The 13,740-nt window shown below is 38.4% G+C and overlaps 1 protein-coding gene across 1 annotated transcript in view; it reads right to left on the bottom strand.

The window, feature by feature from the left end:
* The window catches only part of SHQ1 (SHQ1, H/ACA ribonucleoprotein assembly factor), a 102,371-nt gene that overhangs the window by 61,685 nt on the left and 26,946 nt on the right, over positions 1–13,740 (bottom strand). The window contains exons 7-8 of the mRNA XM_044253154.1: positions 4,094–4,248; positions 2,228–2,281 (exon numbers count right to left, since the gene is read on the bottom strand). Coding sequence (XP_044109089.1) covers positions 2,228–2,281; positions 4,094–4,248 — 209 coding nt within the window. The remainder of the gene's footprint in view (positions 1–2,227; positions 2,282–4,093; positions 4,249–13,740) is intronic.

The raw sequence follows: 13,740 nt of genomic DNA, 5'->3' as shown, positions 1-13,740 counted from the left end.
ACCTTACAATAAAATACTTAATTGAAGTCTTTGTAATTTCTCATACTTTATCAAGGTATCACAATGCTTCTCAAAAATCACATATGCAGCAGGAAAGTTCTAAAAAGTCTTTTAAGAATTACAAATATGAATCTAAAACACATGGCACTAACAAAATGCAGATGCACATAAAAGACATTGTTAAATGATGTATGTTTCATGTTTTTGTCCTCTAGGACCATTCAAGATAGTGTAGATGAAAGATGTGGAACTCATCAGCAAAGTATGTTCACGGTCTCCCTCTTCTTCTTCTTCTTCTTTTTTTTTTGGTGCTTTGGGCATGAGTAATACATGGTAAATACATGGCAGACAGAAATCACAAGTAGGTGGGGTGGGGGGAGGAGCAGGCTCCCCACTGAGCAGACAGCCCAATGCAGGGCTTGATCCCAGGACCCTAAGATCATGACCTGAGCCGAAGACCAGAAGCTTAACCCACTGAGTCACCAAAGCGCCTTGAAAAAAAGTGTTTTATCTTAAAAAGTATCAAACAGAAACCACCAGCAACCCAAAACTTACTGACACCACTAGACAAAGGCAGTTTTGTGCAAAATTGTTTTTTAATTGGATTTTGATTAAAACTGTATAAAAAAAATGCAACCTACATATAAAACTTAGAATATAAAAAGTAAAACTAAGGAAGCAGAAGAATTTCCATGTGTATTAATCCTTAATGAGTGAGAGTTCTGATTAAGAATACCGCGTATCTGACAAAAAACAGTTTATATCTAAAAAGAATTACAAACTTTCTAAAAATTCTGCCAAAAATAGCTCTTAACATCTCTGGCAATTCTAAGTTATCTCAAAAACAAGAAAAATTTCAAAGTAAAATCATAAGTGGGTGAATTTACTCATGCAGCCTTTCATAACTTCAACTACAAAATTACTTAGTCACCAACTACTTTGTTTTCAACCTAAGTAACCAATGCAATCATCACAAAAACCGGTTTCTCCATTCAATGCTGATCATGGCAATAAGGAGAACTCAAGTGAAGTCTAGAGAGCAGTGCTCCTCCTTCTTTAAGATGCATACGAATCCCTGGAGACCTTGCTACAGTTTCTGCTTCAGTGGGTCTGGACTGAGATTCTGTCTTTCTAACCAGCTCCCAGCGGAGGATGCTGGTCTAGTCGCTGGTTCATGGATCATTCTTTGGAGGAGCAAAATTCTCTGACAAAGGTGAATGTCTAAATTCCTTTTGACATCTTATCCATCATTTGAACAAAGTGTTGCCATGAAACAACCTTGATTTAAAACTTAACAATCTATTGTATCTAGGATTTAAACTTTAAAAAAAAAAACCAAAACCAAAACCTAGTTGATTTAATTGATGCAATTATCAGCTATTTAAACGGACACTTTTTTTTAATGCTAGTTTTTGTTTCTTTCTTTCTCTTTCTTTCTTAGTAATCTCTACCCAACGCGGGGCTTGAACAGATGACTGCAAGATGAGGAGTCACATGCTCCACTGAATGAGCTAGCCAGGTGCCCCTAACATGACACATTCTTCAAGTTTCTACTTTTAATTATGGTTTTGATGTTGAACAATTCGTTCAGAGCTAGTAAATTTTAAAATAGCATCCTTTGATAAAACTTACACAACTATTTTCTAGGAAACAGATATAAAAACAATGACTACTATAATAAAAGGATTATCAGCTCTGACCATATTAACTGTAGGGCCTACGATAAGTTAAACTACATGATCTGAGTTTCCTCATCTGTGAAACAGCAATAATATTTATCTCACAGACTTATCGGAAGGAACAGGGGAGATAATATATATAAAACGCTTAACACGGTCCTTGATGGTCAGGAAATGGCAGCTAATAGAATTATGACTTAGGTTTGCTGCCCAATTTTGAGCTCTGAGCCCCAATATATGCCAACTTACAAATATGCTCTAACTCCACCCTAACTGTTCTCCCCAACATACCATGTGTGGTTCTTCCTCCAAAATGTGCTCTCCTTCTCCCAAATTCCGCAACATCTTATCTAGCTTCATTCCTATACTATGATTAGCATTAGAGTTACAAATGCAATGAGAATGTTACTAAAAAGATGGGAAATAAATTGCATAATAAAGTTTCCACTTTCAAAAAGTCAAGGAATTCCTTGAATTACCCAAAATGAATGGTAACAGAAAAATAACTTTTAAAACAAAATCTAAAAAATTGTGACTGAAAATCATACCTCGAACCAGCACAGTGTGGGACTCAGTTTTCTAATATTCCATGCAGATTCAACCTTTATTTGTTTTGGAGAAAAGAATACTGTCATTTCAGAGGTAAAGTCATTCCAAAATAAAGCAAACATACCCATTTATTCAACTAGTATCTCAGTAGCATTGACATACAGCAGAACTAAGAAGCAGCCATGACTGAGGAAAAAATAATTGCTTTGCAGAAGCTATCAAAGGCAAGTTTCTGCCTACTTTCCTTGGGATTTCACAAAGTAAAGCTCTTCCACTGATAAGAGCACCAGAACATAAGAGCAAATAAGCAGGGGCTTTGAAACTAAAAATTAAAGCAAAGCGATGCTTCCTCAATTTCTGTCCTTCTCAACTAAGTTACTTGCCTCCCAAACATTCTAATCTGCCAAAGGACTCAAAGATAATGTTGAAGTGCTGACTGTGACACTTAAAAAGCTGCTCAAGAATTTGGCCTTTCAGAAAATGCTTGTGAGAGAATAAGCACATTCTAGAGGTCTTAAAGTTGCCAAGACTTCATGATGTCAAATATGTGAAGAATCAAAAATGGTAAATTTCATTGAGCATAACTAAATGCTCTCACTCATCTTCTTCAGCAATAATGTGAAGTACTTTCTTTGTCAAAGAAAATATTTTCCTCAATTACAGTATCCTTAAAAGATGAGTGGAAACAAAAATCATTTCCAGCAATATTATACTCCTGATACACTCATTAATATTCATTTTTGAGTCAAATGCAAATCTCAAGAGTCACCTTTGAAATTTTCAGAATCATAACAAGAGAAAATTTGGCACATATCAAATTATAATTCTAATACTATGCTAACGCTATGATGTTGAGAAAAGCAGATTAAATAATATGCATCATGACCCAATTTAAATACACATACACACAAGTACACAATGAAAGACTGGAAAAGATGTATCCCCTCTTAACACTAGCTATTTCTGATTGGCTGAGATTACAGGAAATTTTAATTATTTTCTTCATATGTATATTTCTCCTTTTATACTGATATAAATTATCTGTGCAATTTGTAAAAAAGGAAAGCATATGCTCAGCTGGAAAATAACCCTTGAGCAAGTATAATTATAAACAGCTGCAGGGGCACATTAACTGGAAAGACTTTTTTTATGCAGTCTTTTTTAAATATACAATCACTGATATAGGTAAGAAAGAAGCTTACTTACCTCTTCATTTACAAAATCAAATGTGAGTTAAGAAGAGATACAATAAATTTTATATTACTTAAAAATGATCATTTAAGAAATAATGTACTTTATAAAAGGTTTTACTATTACAAGATTTCTTTCAATAGCAAATAAAGATACAATTCAAGTTTTTTTAAAATGTGATTTACATTTAATATTTTCAGAAGCATAACTACTGTATAAATTGAGGGACACCTGCAGGTAAACGCTCAGATTCCCTTTTTTTGGTAAAAAGCTATACCTTGCATCTGCTAATGGACAGCTTAGACAAAGGATGTAAACAGGAATGATAAAGTTTACCTCTTGTCAATGTCAAGTGTCATGCGGAAACAGCTCTCTTCTCTGGCCAAGTCATCTCCTAAAGAGATGAGAGCTCAGGATAACCCTTCTCTACCCTCAGCTTTATTGCCTCGATCCACTACTTGGTAGACACTGATGCCCAGAGAGAAGAAAAAAGACCAAGCAGGCATTATGCGTTCATGTTGGAATTCACCACCAACACGCACGTGCAGCTCTGCCAGGAGCAGCCCCTGAATAACTAATCACAACAGCTCTTACTCTCCACAGGAGGAGGGATGCCTTACAGTTCATTTAGTCCAGTCACTTACGCCACAATGCAGAGACATACAGGCACTTACATTCTTCTCTCCCTCAGTGACACGAGTTTCATAGCAATACGCCAGAAGGATGTCAATCAAACTGTAGTACACCTGGTGATGAGCCCTCTTGTCCAGGAGGTAAGATTTATTGACAAATTTTCGCAGCTGGTATTTCTCTTCTTCAGAAAAACACACTAGGGAAAAAATGCATTTAAAAACTAAATGTTCCATTCAGTTTTGTAAAACCCCCAGTGAGGAGGATTTGTCAAAATTAGAACTTCGATTATAGAAACTGAAATAGGAGTTATTTAACTCTGAATATAGAAAGAACTCTTAAACTAGACTTCACAGTTTTACTAAGGGCTGTGCATCTGCTCAAACCCTAGTAGAGCTAAATAAAGGAGAAATGTCTAACCCATATCTTTTCCTTATTTCCAGGATGCCTCCTTTTTGCTACACTGTCCTGTATTCAAGACATCTAAATGCTGGAGATACTACCTTTAAAATAATGATAAGACAGTTTAAGAACAGAAAACATAATAGCTAAGTAAAGCACTCTGTAAAATATTCATCATTCATTGTGAAAGGTCTATACAAAGAAATAGGACTATTCTCATATAATAGTCAATGTTAAGGGCAAAGTATATTGATATTCTTTATACACAAAAACAAAGCGTTATAGCACACATATTTCACTTGAGGGAAGAGGATAGCTCTTTTCAATAGTGGATCTCTTCTTCTTTGGCCTGTCACCCTTTCTCCATCTTCACTGACAGCCCTCTCTACATTAAATATCTAGTATATATCATTTCATATTTTTCACCTATTACCATATAATGCTATACAGACACACAAACATATACAAGGTAATTTATATCTCCCCCCTCCACCTCCACCAAAGAATTAGATCACTTTTCTCCACCTAACCTACCTCACTCAGTATCTCTGGCAAATCTCTCCAAGTCATTTGGTACTTAGCTAATTTTTGTAAAGCAGTAGAATATTCCATGGTGTAGTATGTTCTATCCAACCACTCCCCCTACTGATGGGCATCCACTATGCTTCCAGTTTTCTGCCATGTTATTAACGCTGCTTAAGTGTCTCTAACCACATGCCCTTGGATACTGAAGATTTCTATAAAATAGATTCCTAGAAGTAGATTTACTGGGTTAAAAAATGCACCTGTTTAAAAAAAATACTTTGGGGTACCTTGGTGGCTCAGTAGGTTAAAGCCTCTGCCTTTGGCTCAGGTTATGATCCCAGGGTCCTGGGATTGAGCCCCACATCGGGCTCTCTGGTCAGCGAGGAGCCTGCTTCCTCCTCTCTCTCTGCCTGCTGTTCTGCCTACTTGTGATCTCTGTCAAATAAATAAATAAAAATCTTTAAAAAAAGTCTTAAAAAAAATACTTCATTAGAAGGCTACAACTCTCCTTCTTTTTAATGGTCATGGACACAAGTTCTCTTTCCTACACACATCCCTCACATCCAGCAATAATGTTAGAGCCTCTCCTACTCATTTCCAGTTTAACAGACAGGAAGTGACTATGGTAGGAAGAATTCTAAGATGAGACCCACTGAGTCACATCATTTCAATGTGGGCAGAAGCTGTGACTTACTCTATCCAAAAGAATATGGCAATGATGATGGCACGGTCACTATCATGACTACATCCCACTAAGAGTAGACTGGAGCCAGAGACTCACCACTGGTTTTGACCAAAACTCACCATGTTTTTACATGGTTGTGTGGCAGCAAACTGTGGCAGGAGGAGAAGGGGGGTGATTGGAGAGTGGCCCCCAGCTGACAGTCAGCAAGGACATGGGGACCTCAGTTCTACAGCCACAGGAATCGAATTCTGCCAGCTATCACGTGAGCCTGGAAAAGGACCCTGAGCTCCAGAAAAGAACTTAGCTACCAAAACATATTAAAAAAAAGGAGAAGATAGCCCAAATTTATCCACAGCCTTATAAGATCCTGAGCAAAGACCCAGCTAAGCAAGCCCAATCTGAAGCCATGGAAACTGAGTCAAATTAGAACAGTTTCTAATTTGTGGTAATCTGTTATACAGGAAGAAAAACCTAATACAGTGATAGATCACTCTTACTGCAGTTAGTATTTTTCCAAATGCTAAACTTGGACATTACTTTACAGGTTTGTTGGCAACCTGTGAATGAACCATTTAATTGAGTTTTGCCCATTTTTTTCCTATGGGATGGCTTGTCTTGTCAAATTTTTAAGAACTCACAGTTATAGATATGAACCCTTGTCATACCTCCAAATCTACAACATCTCCACTGACTTTCTCTATGGGATCTTTTGCCAATGAATTTCTGATTTATTATGTACCCAAATAAATGCATCTTTTTTAAGAAAAATAGATTTTGAATTTACAGACTTCGATAAGGTTTCCCCAACTCCTGAATTGTGCATGAAGCCTCTTAGCTTTTCTTTTTTTTCCTTTTTTAAAAGATTTTATTTATTTATTTGAGAGAGCAAGAATGCGCATGTGCACAAGAGCAGGAGGGGGACAGGCAGAGGGAGAGGGAGAAACAGACTCCCTGCTAAGCAAGTGGTCTGATATGGGCTCCATCCCAGGAGCCTGAGACCATGACCTGAGCTGAAGGCAGGTGCTTAACTGACTGAGCCACACAGATGTCCCTCTCATTTAAGATTTATGGTTTCCTTTTTAAAACGTAAGTCTTTAATCCTTCTGGAAGCTACTTTTTCATGTTTTAAGATTTCGGTTAATTCCCGATGAATAGTTAATTGTGCCAACACAGTCTGGTCAAGAATCCATCTTTCCCCACTGTACTGAACCACCAATTTTGTGAAATAGATGTGCTGCTTTTCTTGCTAAAAATTACTTCCAAGCATTTTCAGCTTTTGTGACTTGTAAACATTTTTTTTTCCCCCATTTCCAGTAAATTACTGAGAGGACAGAGAAAATCTATTTCTTTCCACACACCATCTTAAGCACTGTTTGGCTACCAAACAAATTAGAGCACTTAACAAACGTTAATGATTTAAAAAAAAGGAAAACTCTGTGTCTACATTGGTGAGGTAAGCAAGTGTAAGACTGAAATTCCTTCTAAGTTTCCTTTGATGTCTACGATACAGGCAAGCCAACAAGCATTATAACATGAGTGCTACTGGGTACCATACATACGAAGTAAAATACAACTTGCCTTTTTTTTTTTTTTTTTAAGATTTCATTTATTCATTTGAGAGAGAGAGAATGAAAGAGAAAGAGAGAGAGAGAAAGAGCATGAGAAGGGGGTGGGTCAGAGGGAAAAGCAGACTCCTTGCCAAGAAGGGAGCCTGATGCGGGACTCAATCCTGGGACTCCAGGATCATGACCTGAGCCAAAGGCAGTCACCCAACCAACTGAGCCACCCACGTGCCCAAATACAGCTTGTCTTAAAGCAAGATTTACAGAAAAACTAATAGCTAACTACAAACAAGTACATAGTTAGTGGAAGTAAAACATGGCCTACTACTTATCTTAGAGAGATTTCTACAGAAATTCAACCATTATACATACTTTCAGTTACCTCTAAATAAAAATGTTACAGATCTCCTACTTCACAATGTAATCCTTAATTTTTCTTCCATGCCCTATCAGACAATCACCTTCAAATTCACTTCAAAAGTTTTTAAGCCGGATACAGAGAAGCGTCCGGTTTCCAGTTCCAGTGCTTCCTATCAACCTAATTCCAAAATAACTTTAAAAGGTTCTTTCTCCAGGGTTTAGAATTGCCCATTATATTTAGGTAAGGACAGGCTAAACTGCAATCCAAAAGATCCTGAAATATAGTGGCTTATATAAGATAGAAGTTTCTCTCCCACGCTACTATTCTGAGTGAATGATCCAGGACTGGTGAAGCATCAGCATCTCCATCATCCGACTTCCATCTATGCATCTAAGAAAGCTGCTCCAGGTCTGTACCATTTTCTAAGCAATGGGAAAGCAGAATAAGATGGCAAGCGCCTCCCTTCTAAAGACCTGATCCAGTGCACACAGCACTTCCATTCATCTCTCATCCAGTCCCATGAGTACCCCCAGTGGCAAAGAAGTAAAAAAAAAGGTAGTCAGTAGGGCAGTCACTAGCTGAGCACTCCTATGCCCAGCTCCAACTCAAGAAGACTCGTAGCAGAGAGGGACTAATAAAAGATACCTGGCTGTTTGAGATGCTCTTAGGACGCCAAAATTATTAAATTGCTTTTTTTTTTTTAAATTTTAAGTAGGCTCCATGCCCAACATGAGGCTCAAACCCATGACCCAGGGATCAAGAGTCACACATTCTACCAATGGAGCCAGTCAGGCATCCCTAAATTGCTTTTTTAATATTCCCAGATCAAACTCTTGCTAGCTAGCTACCCTATCCTTTTCTTTCTCTGCTCAACAAAAACTGTCCTTCTGCTCCTCACAACTGGGTAAAAGCCAGAAGAGGGAGAATATGATTACTGACACATGCTGGCCCCTTCTCACAGAGTTCCCCAACCCACTTCAGTCCTCTCTCAGGAGGCTTCGCTTTAACACGGATTCTTTCTGTTTAAAGGCTTCCTTGTTTTACAGTCCATCCTCTGGGGGAAAGAATCTTAAATACAGTTATTGGAAATTACTAGAAGCAATACTCCTTTACTCATTAAAATTTACTTAGTGCAAAAAAATAGGTCTTAAATATATTTATGTAATCATTTTTTCCATGATGTTAGAAATCCTATGATTAAAAAGTATGATAAGAAAAAGGAAATAAATGTGCAGAAGCATTGCTTACATAAATGAGAAATAACTATGAAAATGAACTTACTTAATTTGCTGGCCGTAAGGAAATGCGTATGTGGCTTTCTGCGGGCAGGGGAAAGGGCAGAGGGGCAGAGGGAGGGGGAGAGAGAGAATCTCAAGCAAGCTTTACACCCAGCACAGAGGCTGATGCCAGGCTCGATCTCATGACCTTGAGATCATGACCTAAGCTGAAAACAAGAGCTGGACCCTTAACTGACTGAGCCACCCTGGTGCCCCAGAAATGTGGATACTTTTAAACTTAATGCAGGAAGGTGTCCAGTGAAGCCTTAAGTATTACCTGTCTCATTAAAGGGCTCATATAAAGATCCTTTAATTTAAATGGAAGCTCTCAGTTCAATTAAAGCAATCTTCTGTAAGGAAAATCTAAGAAGGAACATATTCACTGCCAAAGAAAGTATACCTAGCAAAATATTTTAAGTCCCCTAGTATTTCATAATGTTTGAGACAGTATTCCCTGAGGTATAGTTTCTGAGATGCTCATTACTTTAGCTAATAAGAAAGTGCCAGGTGTTCATGATGATATTATCTCACTTGAGAAAAGCCTTTATCCTAGGCTTCCAGATAATTCTAAATCATAAGGTAAGCATGCCCAGAACCACTTAATAACACATTAACTCATCTAAATGTTTATTCCTTCATTCTTAAATAATCATACCTGTATGTAGGCTGAATAATTTGTAAAGGCTGACCTGGGAATTGCAGGTTCTGATGTTCCATCACCCACAAGTAAGGGCTTCCCCATATTACAGGTCACTGTCGGGGGGTATAGGTAAGAAAAGCTTACTGGAATGTCTTCTTCCAAAGTCTTGTAGCTAGGTGCCCCCAGCCTTCCTTAAAACACACCACCTTTTTCTGGATGTTTTCAAGTCCCATTTTGGCCAAAAAAGTTCACTGATAAATACACAGATATATTTAAATTCCGAAGCTCAAGCAAAGAAACCAGAGATGATAAATAACAATATCAACAAAAAGGAAAATCATTAGAGAAACCAAAAGTCTGAGCTCCCCAAGGCCTTTTTTATTGGAGTTGTAAATCCTATCAGTCAAAGGGGAACTTGGGGCAGTTTGCCCACAATCAGGTCTAACCAAGCAGCAGCAATGGGAAGAAGTCCAGATGCAGCGCCAACAATACTTGGATGATTGCCACCATGAGTAACATTTGTCAAGCATTTGTATGACTTCGCTACACTACAATGCAGCCCTGCTATATAGTTCACAACATTTCGGTTAATTATACTTCTATAAATACTCTACAGTCAAACAAAGCAGCTGAAAGCTCAATTCATTTGGGGAAGAAACTGGTGCCCTAGCATGATACAAATGGCCCAGGACCACATCCCAACATTAAAAACCCCAATCAAGGTGTCTGATGACTGCAAAGGGGCTCCTATCAAAGCAGGAAGTGACCTTCTTACTTCACCTACAGAACATTTTCTAGTTTTGTTACTTTTAAATCGTTCCTTCTCTCTTAATCCCCCTCCCAAATATCTCTGTCTTCCACAGGTCAACAATTAAATAATCCTTGATCTGGCTCCTCTCAGAGGAATGCTAATCTGCCAACTATATTGTATACTTTCTGGAAAGAGATCAAGGGAACCAGAAGAAAATGTGCTGCATTCAAACCTTTTGCTTAAGCGGGTAGCCCTGCAGTGCTACAACTTTCAAAGCTGACACTGACAGTTAGCTCTACAAACACTGAACGCCTCAATGGTGCCAAATCAGATGTCCCTGCTAGGAAGTTCATTGACTAAAAATGTTATGTGGTGTCATACCAAGCAACCATGTGCCAAGATTCTTGGGCTGGGATTAACCGCTGAAAGACAACATGGGAAATGTGGTTAAGTCCGTCCTCATGAAACCAGAGCTCAGGGGGAGCACAGCGTTTTAATACTTCCATTCACAAGCCTTTGTGGGAGGAAGACTGGGATCATTACTGAAGACGTTAATAAAAGTCTCCATGTTGGAACTCATGGCTACAATGAAAATGACAGAAATCACAACCGAGGCAAAGGCAGGCAGCAAAGTTCACCATCTAAGCCTTATCTGGAATTCAAAACAATCTAGCTTACTGTTTTATGACGGGGAGGAATCAAAGGTAAGCCCTCACCTGCACTGTTCTATCTGCCTGGCAATGGCTGATGAGGGAACATAAAAGAGAAAATACCCCACTGCCGTGACACAGAAAGGAAGGAGACCTGGGAGGCACAGAACAAAGAGGAAGTGGAGGGGAAAATCCAGCAGTAGCACACTTGCTGATTGGCTGAGGACTTCAAGATTTATTTCTTGGCTGATTCCCTTTCACCCATATTATAATCTGGTTCACCACCACACTTCAACTTGTTTTCCCAATTCTAGGTGTCTCAAATACTTGAACAAAGGAAGGGGGAAAAAAAAGGAAGGAAGGAAGGAAGAAAAATCTCATTAACAAAAAAGTTCCCCTCAAAGTTTTATAAATGTAAAACAATTATAATTTTACAGAGAAGCCATTCGATTCCTGGCTCTCCTGCTGTTGTTTCTACTCTACAATAATAATCTCTAATATTCACAACATGCTAGGGACTTTAAGTACATCATCTCATTCGATCATCAAGCCAACTCTATGAGGTAGGCAGCAACGCAGGAAAGATGCAAGATCACAAACTAGCCTGCAGTGGAGCAAGGCATTAATGCCCAAGAGCCATCTTTAGCTTCTATCCCATCCTTAACCCTCTACTTGGCAGATGTAGAAAAGGTACATTCTATACAACGACACAGAACTCGAGTTCTTCTACTTTACATCACAGGTCCTTGCTATTTTTAAAGGTGATTTTTAAAAAATGAATCCCCATTACTAGCTTCATAGAACGATTCTGACTGCTCCTTAAACACTACTTGGGGTACACGCCCTAGGTTGGATGAAGATGAAGGAATGGGAGGGGTAGTGGTTTTAAAGTGATGACCTGGCTTAATCTTCTGAGAAAATTATATACACAGAGAACTAACCTAACTCAAAAGTTGGCTCTCACAGAAAACAGGACCAAGGACAAGCTACAATTGATGCAAGTAAAGCGAGTTAGAATTTAAATCAAAGGGAAAGCCTTTTCTTGATTTTTAGGGCAACTAGCTCACCCTTGTGGGCAGAAAACTCAACTGCACAACCACCAATATCCACCCACACCACTTCATTAAAATATTGCACTGAAATTGGGGAAACTGATTGAGACCACTAGATAACCTTGAGGATTTCAGAGTGAGCAAGCTTTCCAAAGAGATCTACATGGCATAGATACTTACCTATCTACATTGTGTTAGCAAGACTCTACCTGAAAATTTGTCAATATAATGTAGGAAGTCTCTGAAAGATTCTTAAACTCAAATATAAAACCAAGGATTTGTTGAAAACAATGTAACAAGAGTCATTATTTATAAATGAGTTTCTCTTCTGCAGTAGAGTCAATTATAAAAGATTAAAGTAGCAATTTTTAAACTTGGTAGAAATCACCTAAACTCTTAACAAAAGTGAACTACAAAAATATTGACAGCAGCATTTATTTATTCTCTAAATATTTACTGAGTACTTGTTATATAACAGGCACTATGCTAAACAATGGAAACAGAGCAAATGACAGACTACTGCATTACTACACTGAGAATCAAAATACCGCTCTGCAACATCCCTGTAGCAACTTCAGCCTGAGTGGCCAAAGAAGGCCAATGCAGAAAACTGCAAATAACCTAAAGGTCCATCAGTAGTCAAGGGCTATATGTGCACCTGTATACACAACAGTATGCTAGGTAGGCACTAAAGCTCAGGTAGAGCCCTAAGTACCCATACGGAAGAGAATATAGACTACGAACTGGAGAAAGCAAGGGAAGAACAGAGTGCATAGGAGTCTACGTGTATGAATTTCTTAGAGCAAATATTCAGATGTGGGTATATGCACTGAAAACACCCCAAAATTACTAACAGTGATTACTTTCAGGAAGAGGAATCTGGAGTGAGGAGATTCTATATTCCAAATCATGTATATGTATTCCTTTCATTTAAACATTGAAATTTCATTTTGAATACAGAAAGAAAAGTGAAATCAGTATGAGAGAACACATGGGCCTTCTATTCTTGATTAACTGGAAACTTAAAATTCTAACGTACATAATTAATATTCTGAAAAAATTGGGGAGGATAGATCAAATGCATTCAACAAAAGGAATGAAGGGACGCCTGGGTGGCGCAGTTGGTTGGACGACTGCCTTCGGCTCAGGGCGTGATCCTGGAGTCCCGGGATCGAGTCCCACATCGGGCTCCCAGCTCCATGGGGAGTCTGCTTCGCTCTCTGACCTTCTCCTCGCTCATTCTCTCTCACTGTCTCTCTCTCTCAAATAAATAAAATAAAAATCTTAAAAAAAAAAAAAAAAAAAAAAACAAAAGGAATGAAAACGAGATCTTTTCCACTACTACTAATACTCAAATGTCCCTACTGGAGAGGAATGTTCAGATCTTTTTTTTCTTTTTAAGATTTTTTATTTATTTGAGAGAGTGTGTGTGCATGCACATGCAAGCATGCAAGTGAGGGGAGGGGCAGAGGAAAAGAATCCCCAAGCAGACTCCCTGCTGGATGTGAAGCCAGGTGAGGGGGGCTCTACCCCACAACCCATGAGATCATGACTCAAACCTACATGAAGTGTCAGATGCTCAACCGACTGAGCCACCAGATATCCCTAAATGTTCAGATCTTTCAAGCAGATTATTTAACTATTACAAATGTCCTGTGTGTTCATGTGCCTAATTTTACTTAAAATATAAAAAATTTTAAAAAGGACCCCAATCATTCAAAAGTAAAGCATATGTCAAAAGACTGTTCCAAGACAAGTCTAATCACTGAGTGGCATTTTCCAATCC

Source organism: Neovison vison, chromosome 6, assembly GCF_020171115.1.
Source record: "Neovison vison isolate M4711 chromosome 6, ASM_NN_V1, whole genome shotgun sequence".
Classification (NCBI taxonomy): domain Eukaryota; kingdom Metazoa; phylum Chordata; class Mammalia; order Carnivora; family Mustelidae; genus Neogale; species Neogale vison.
This window is presented reverse-complemented; position numbering and strand designations above follow the sequence as displayed.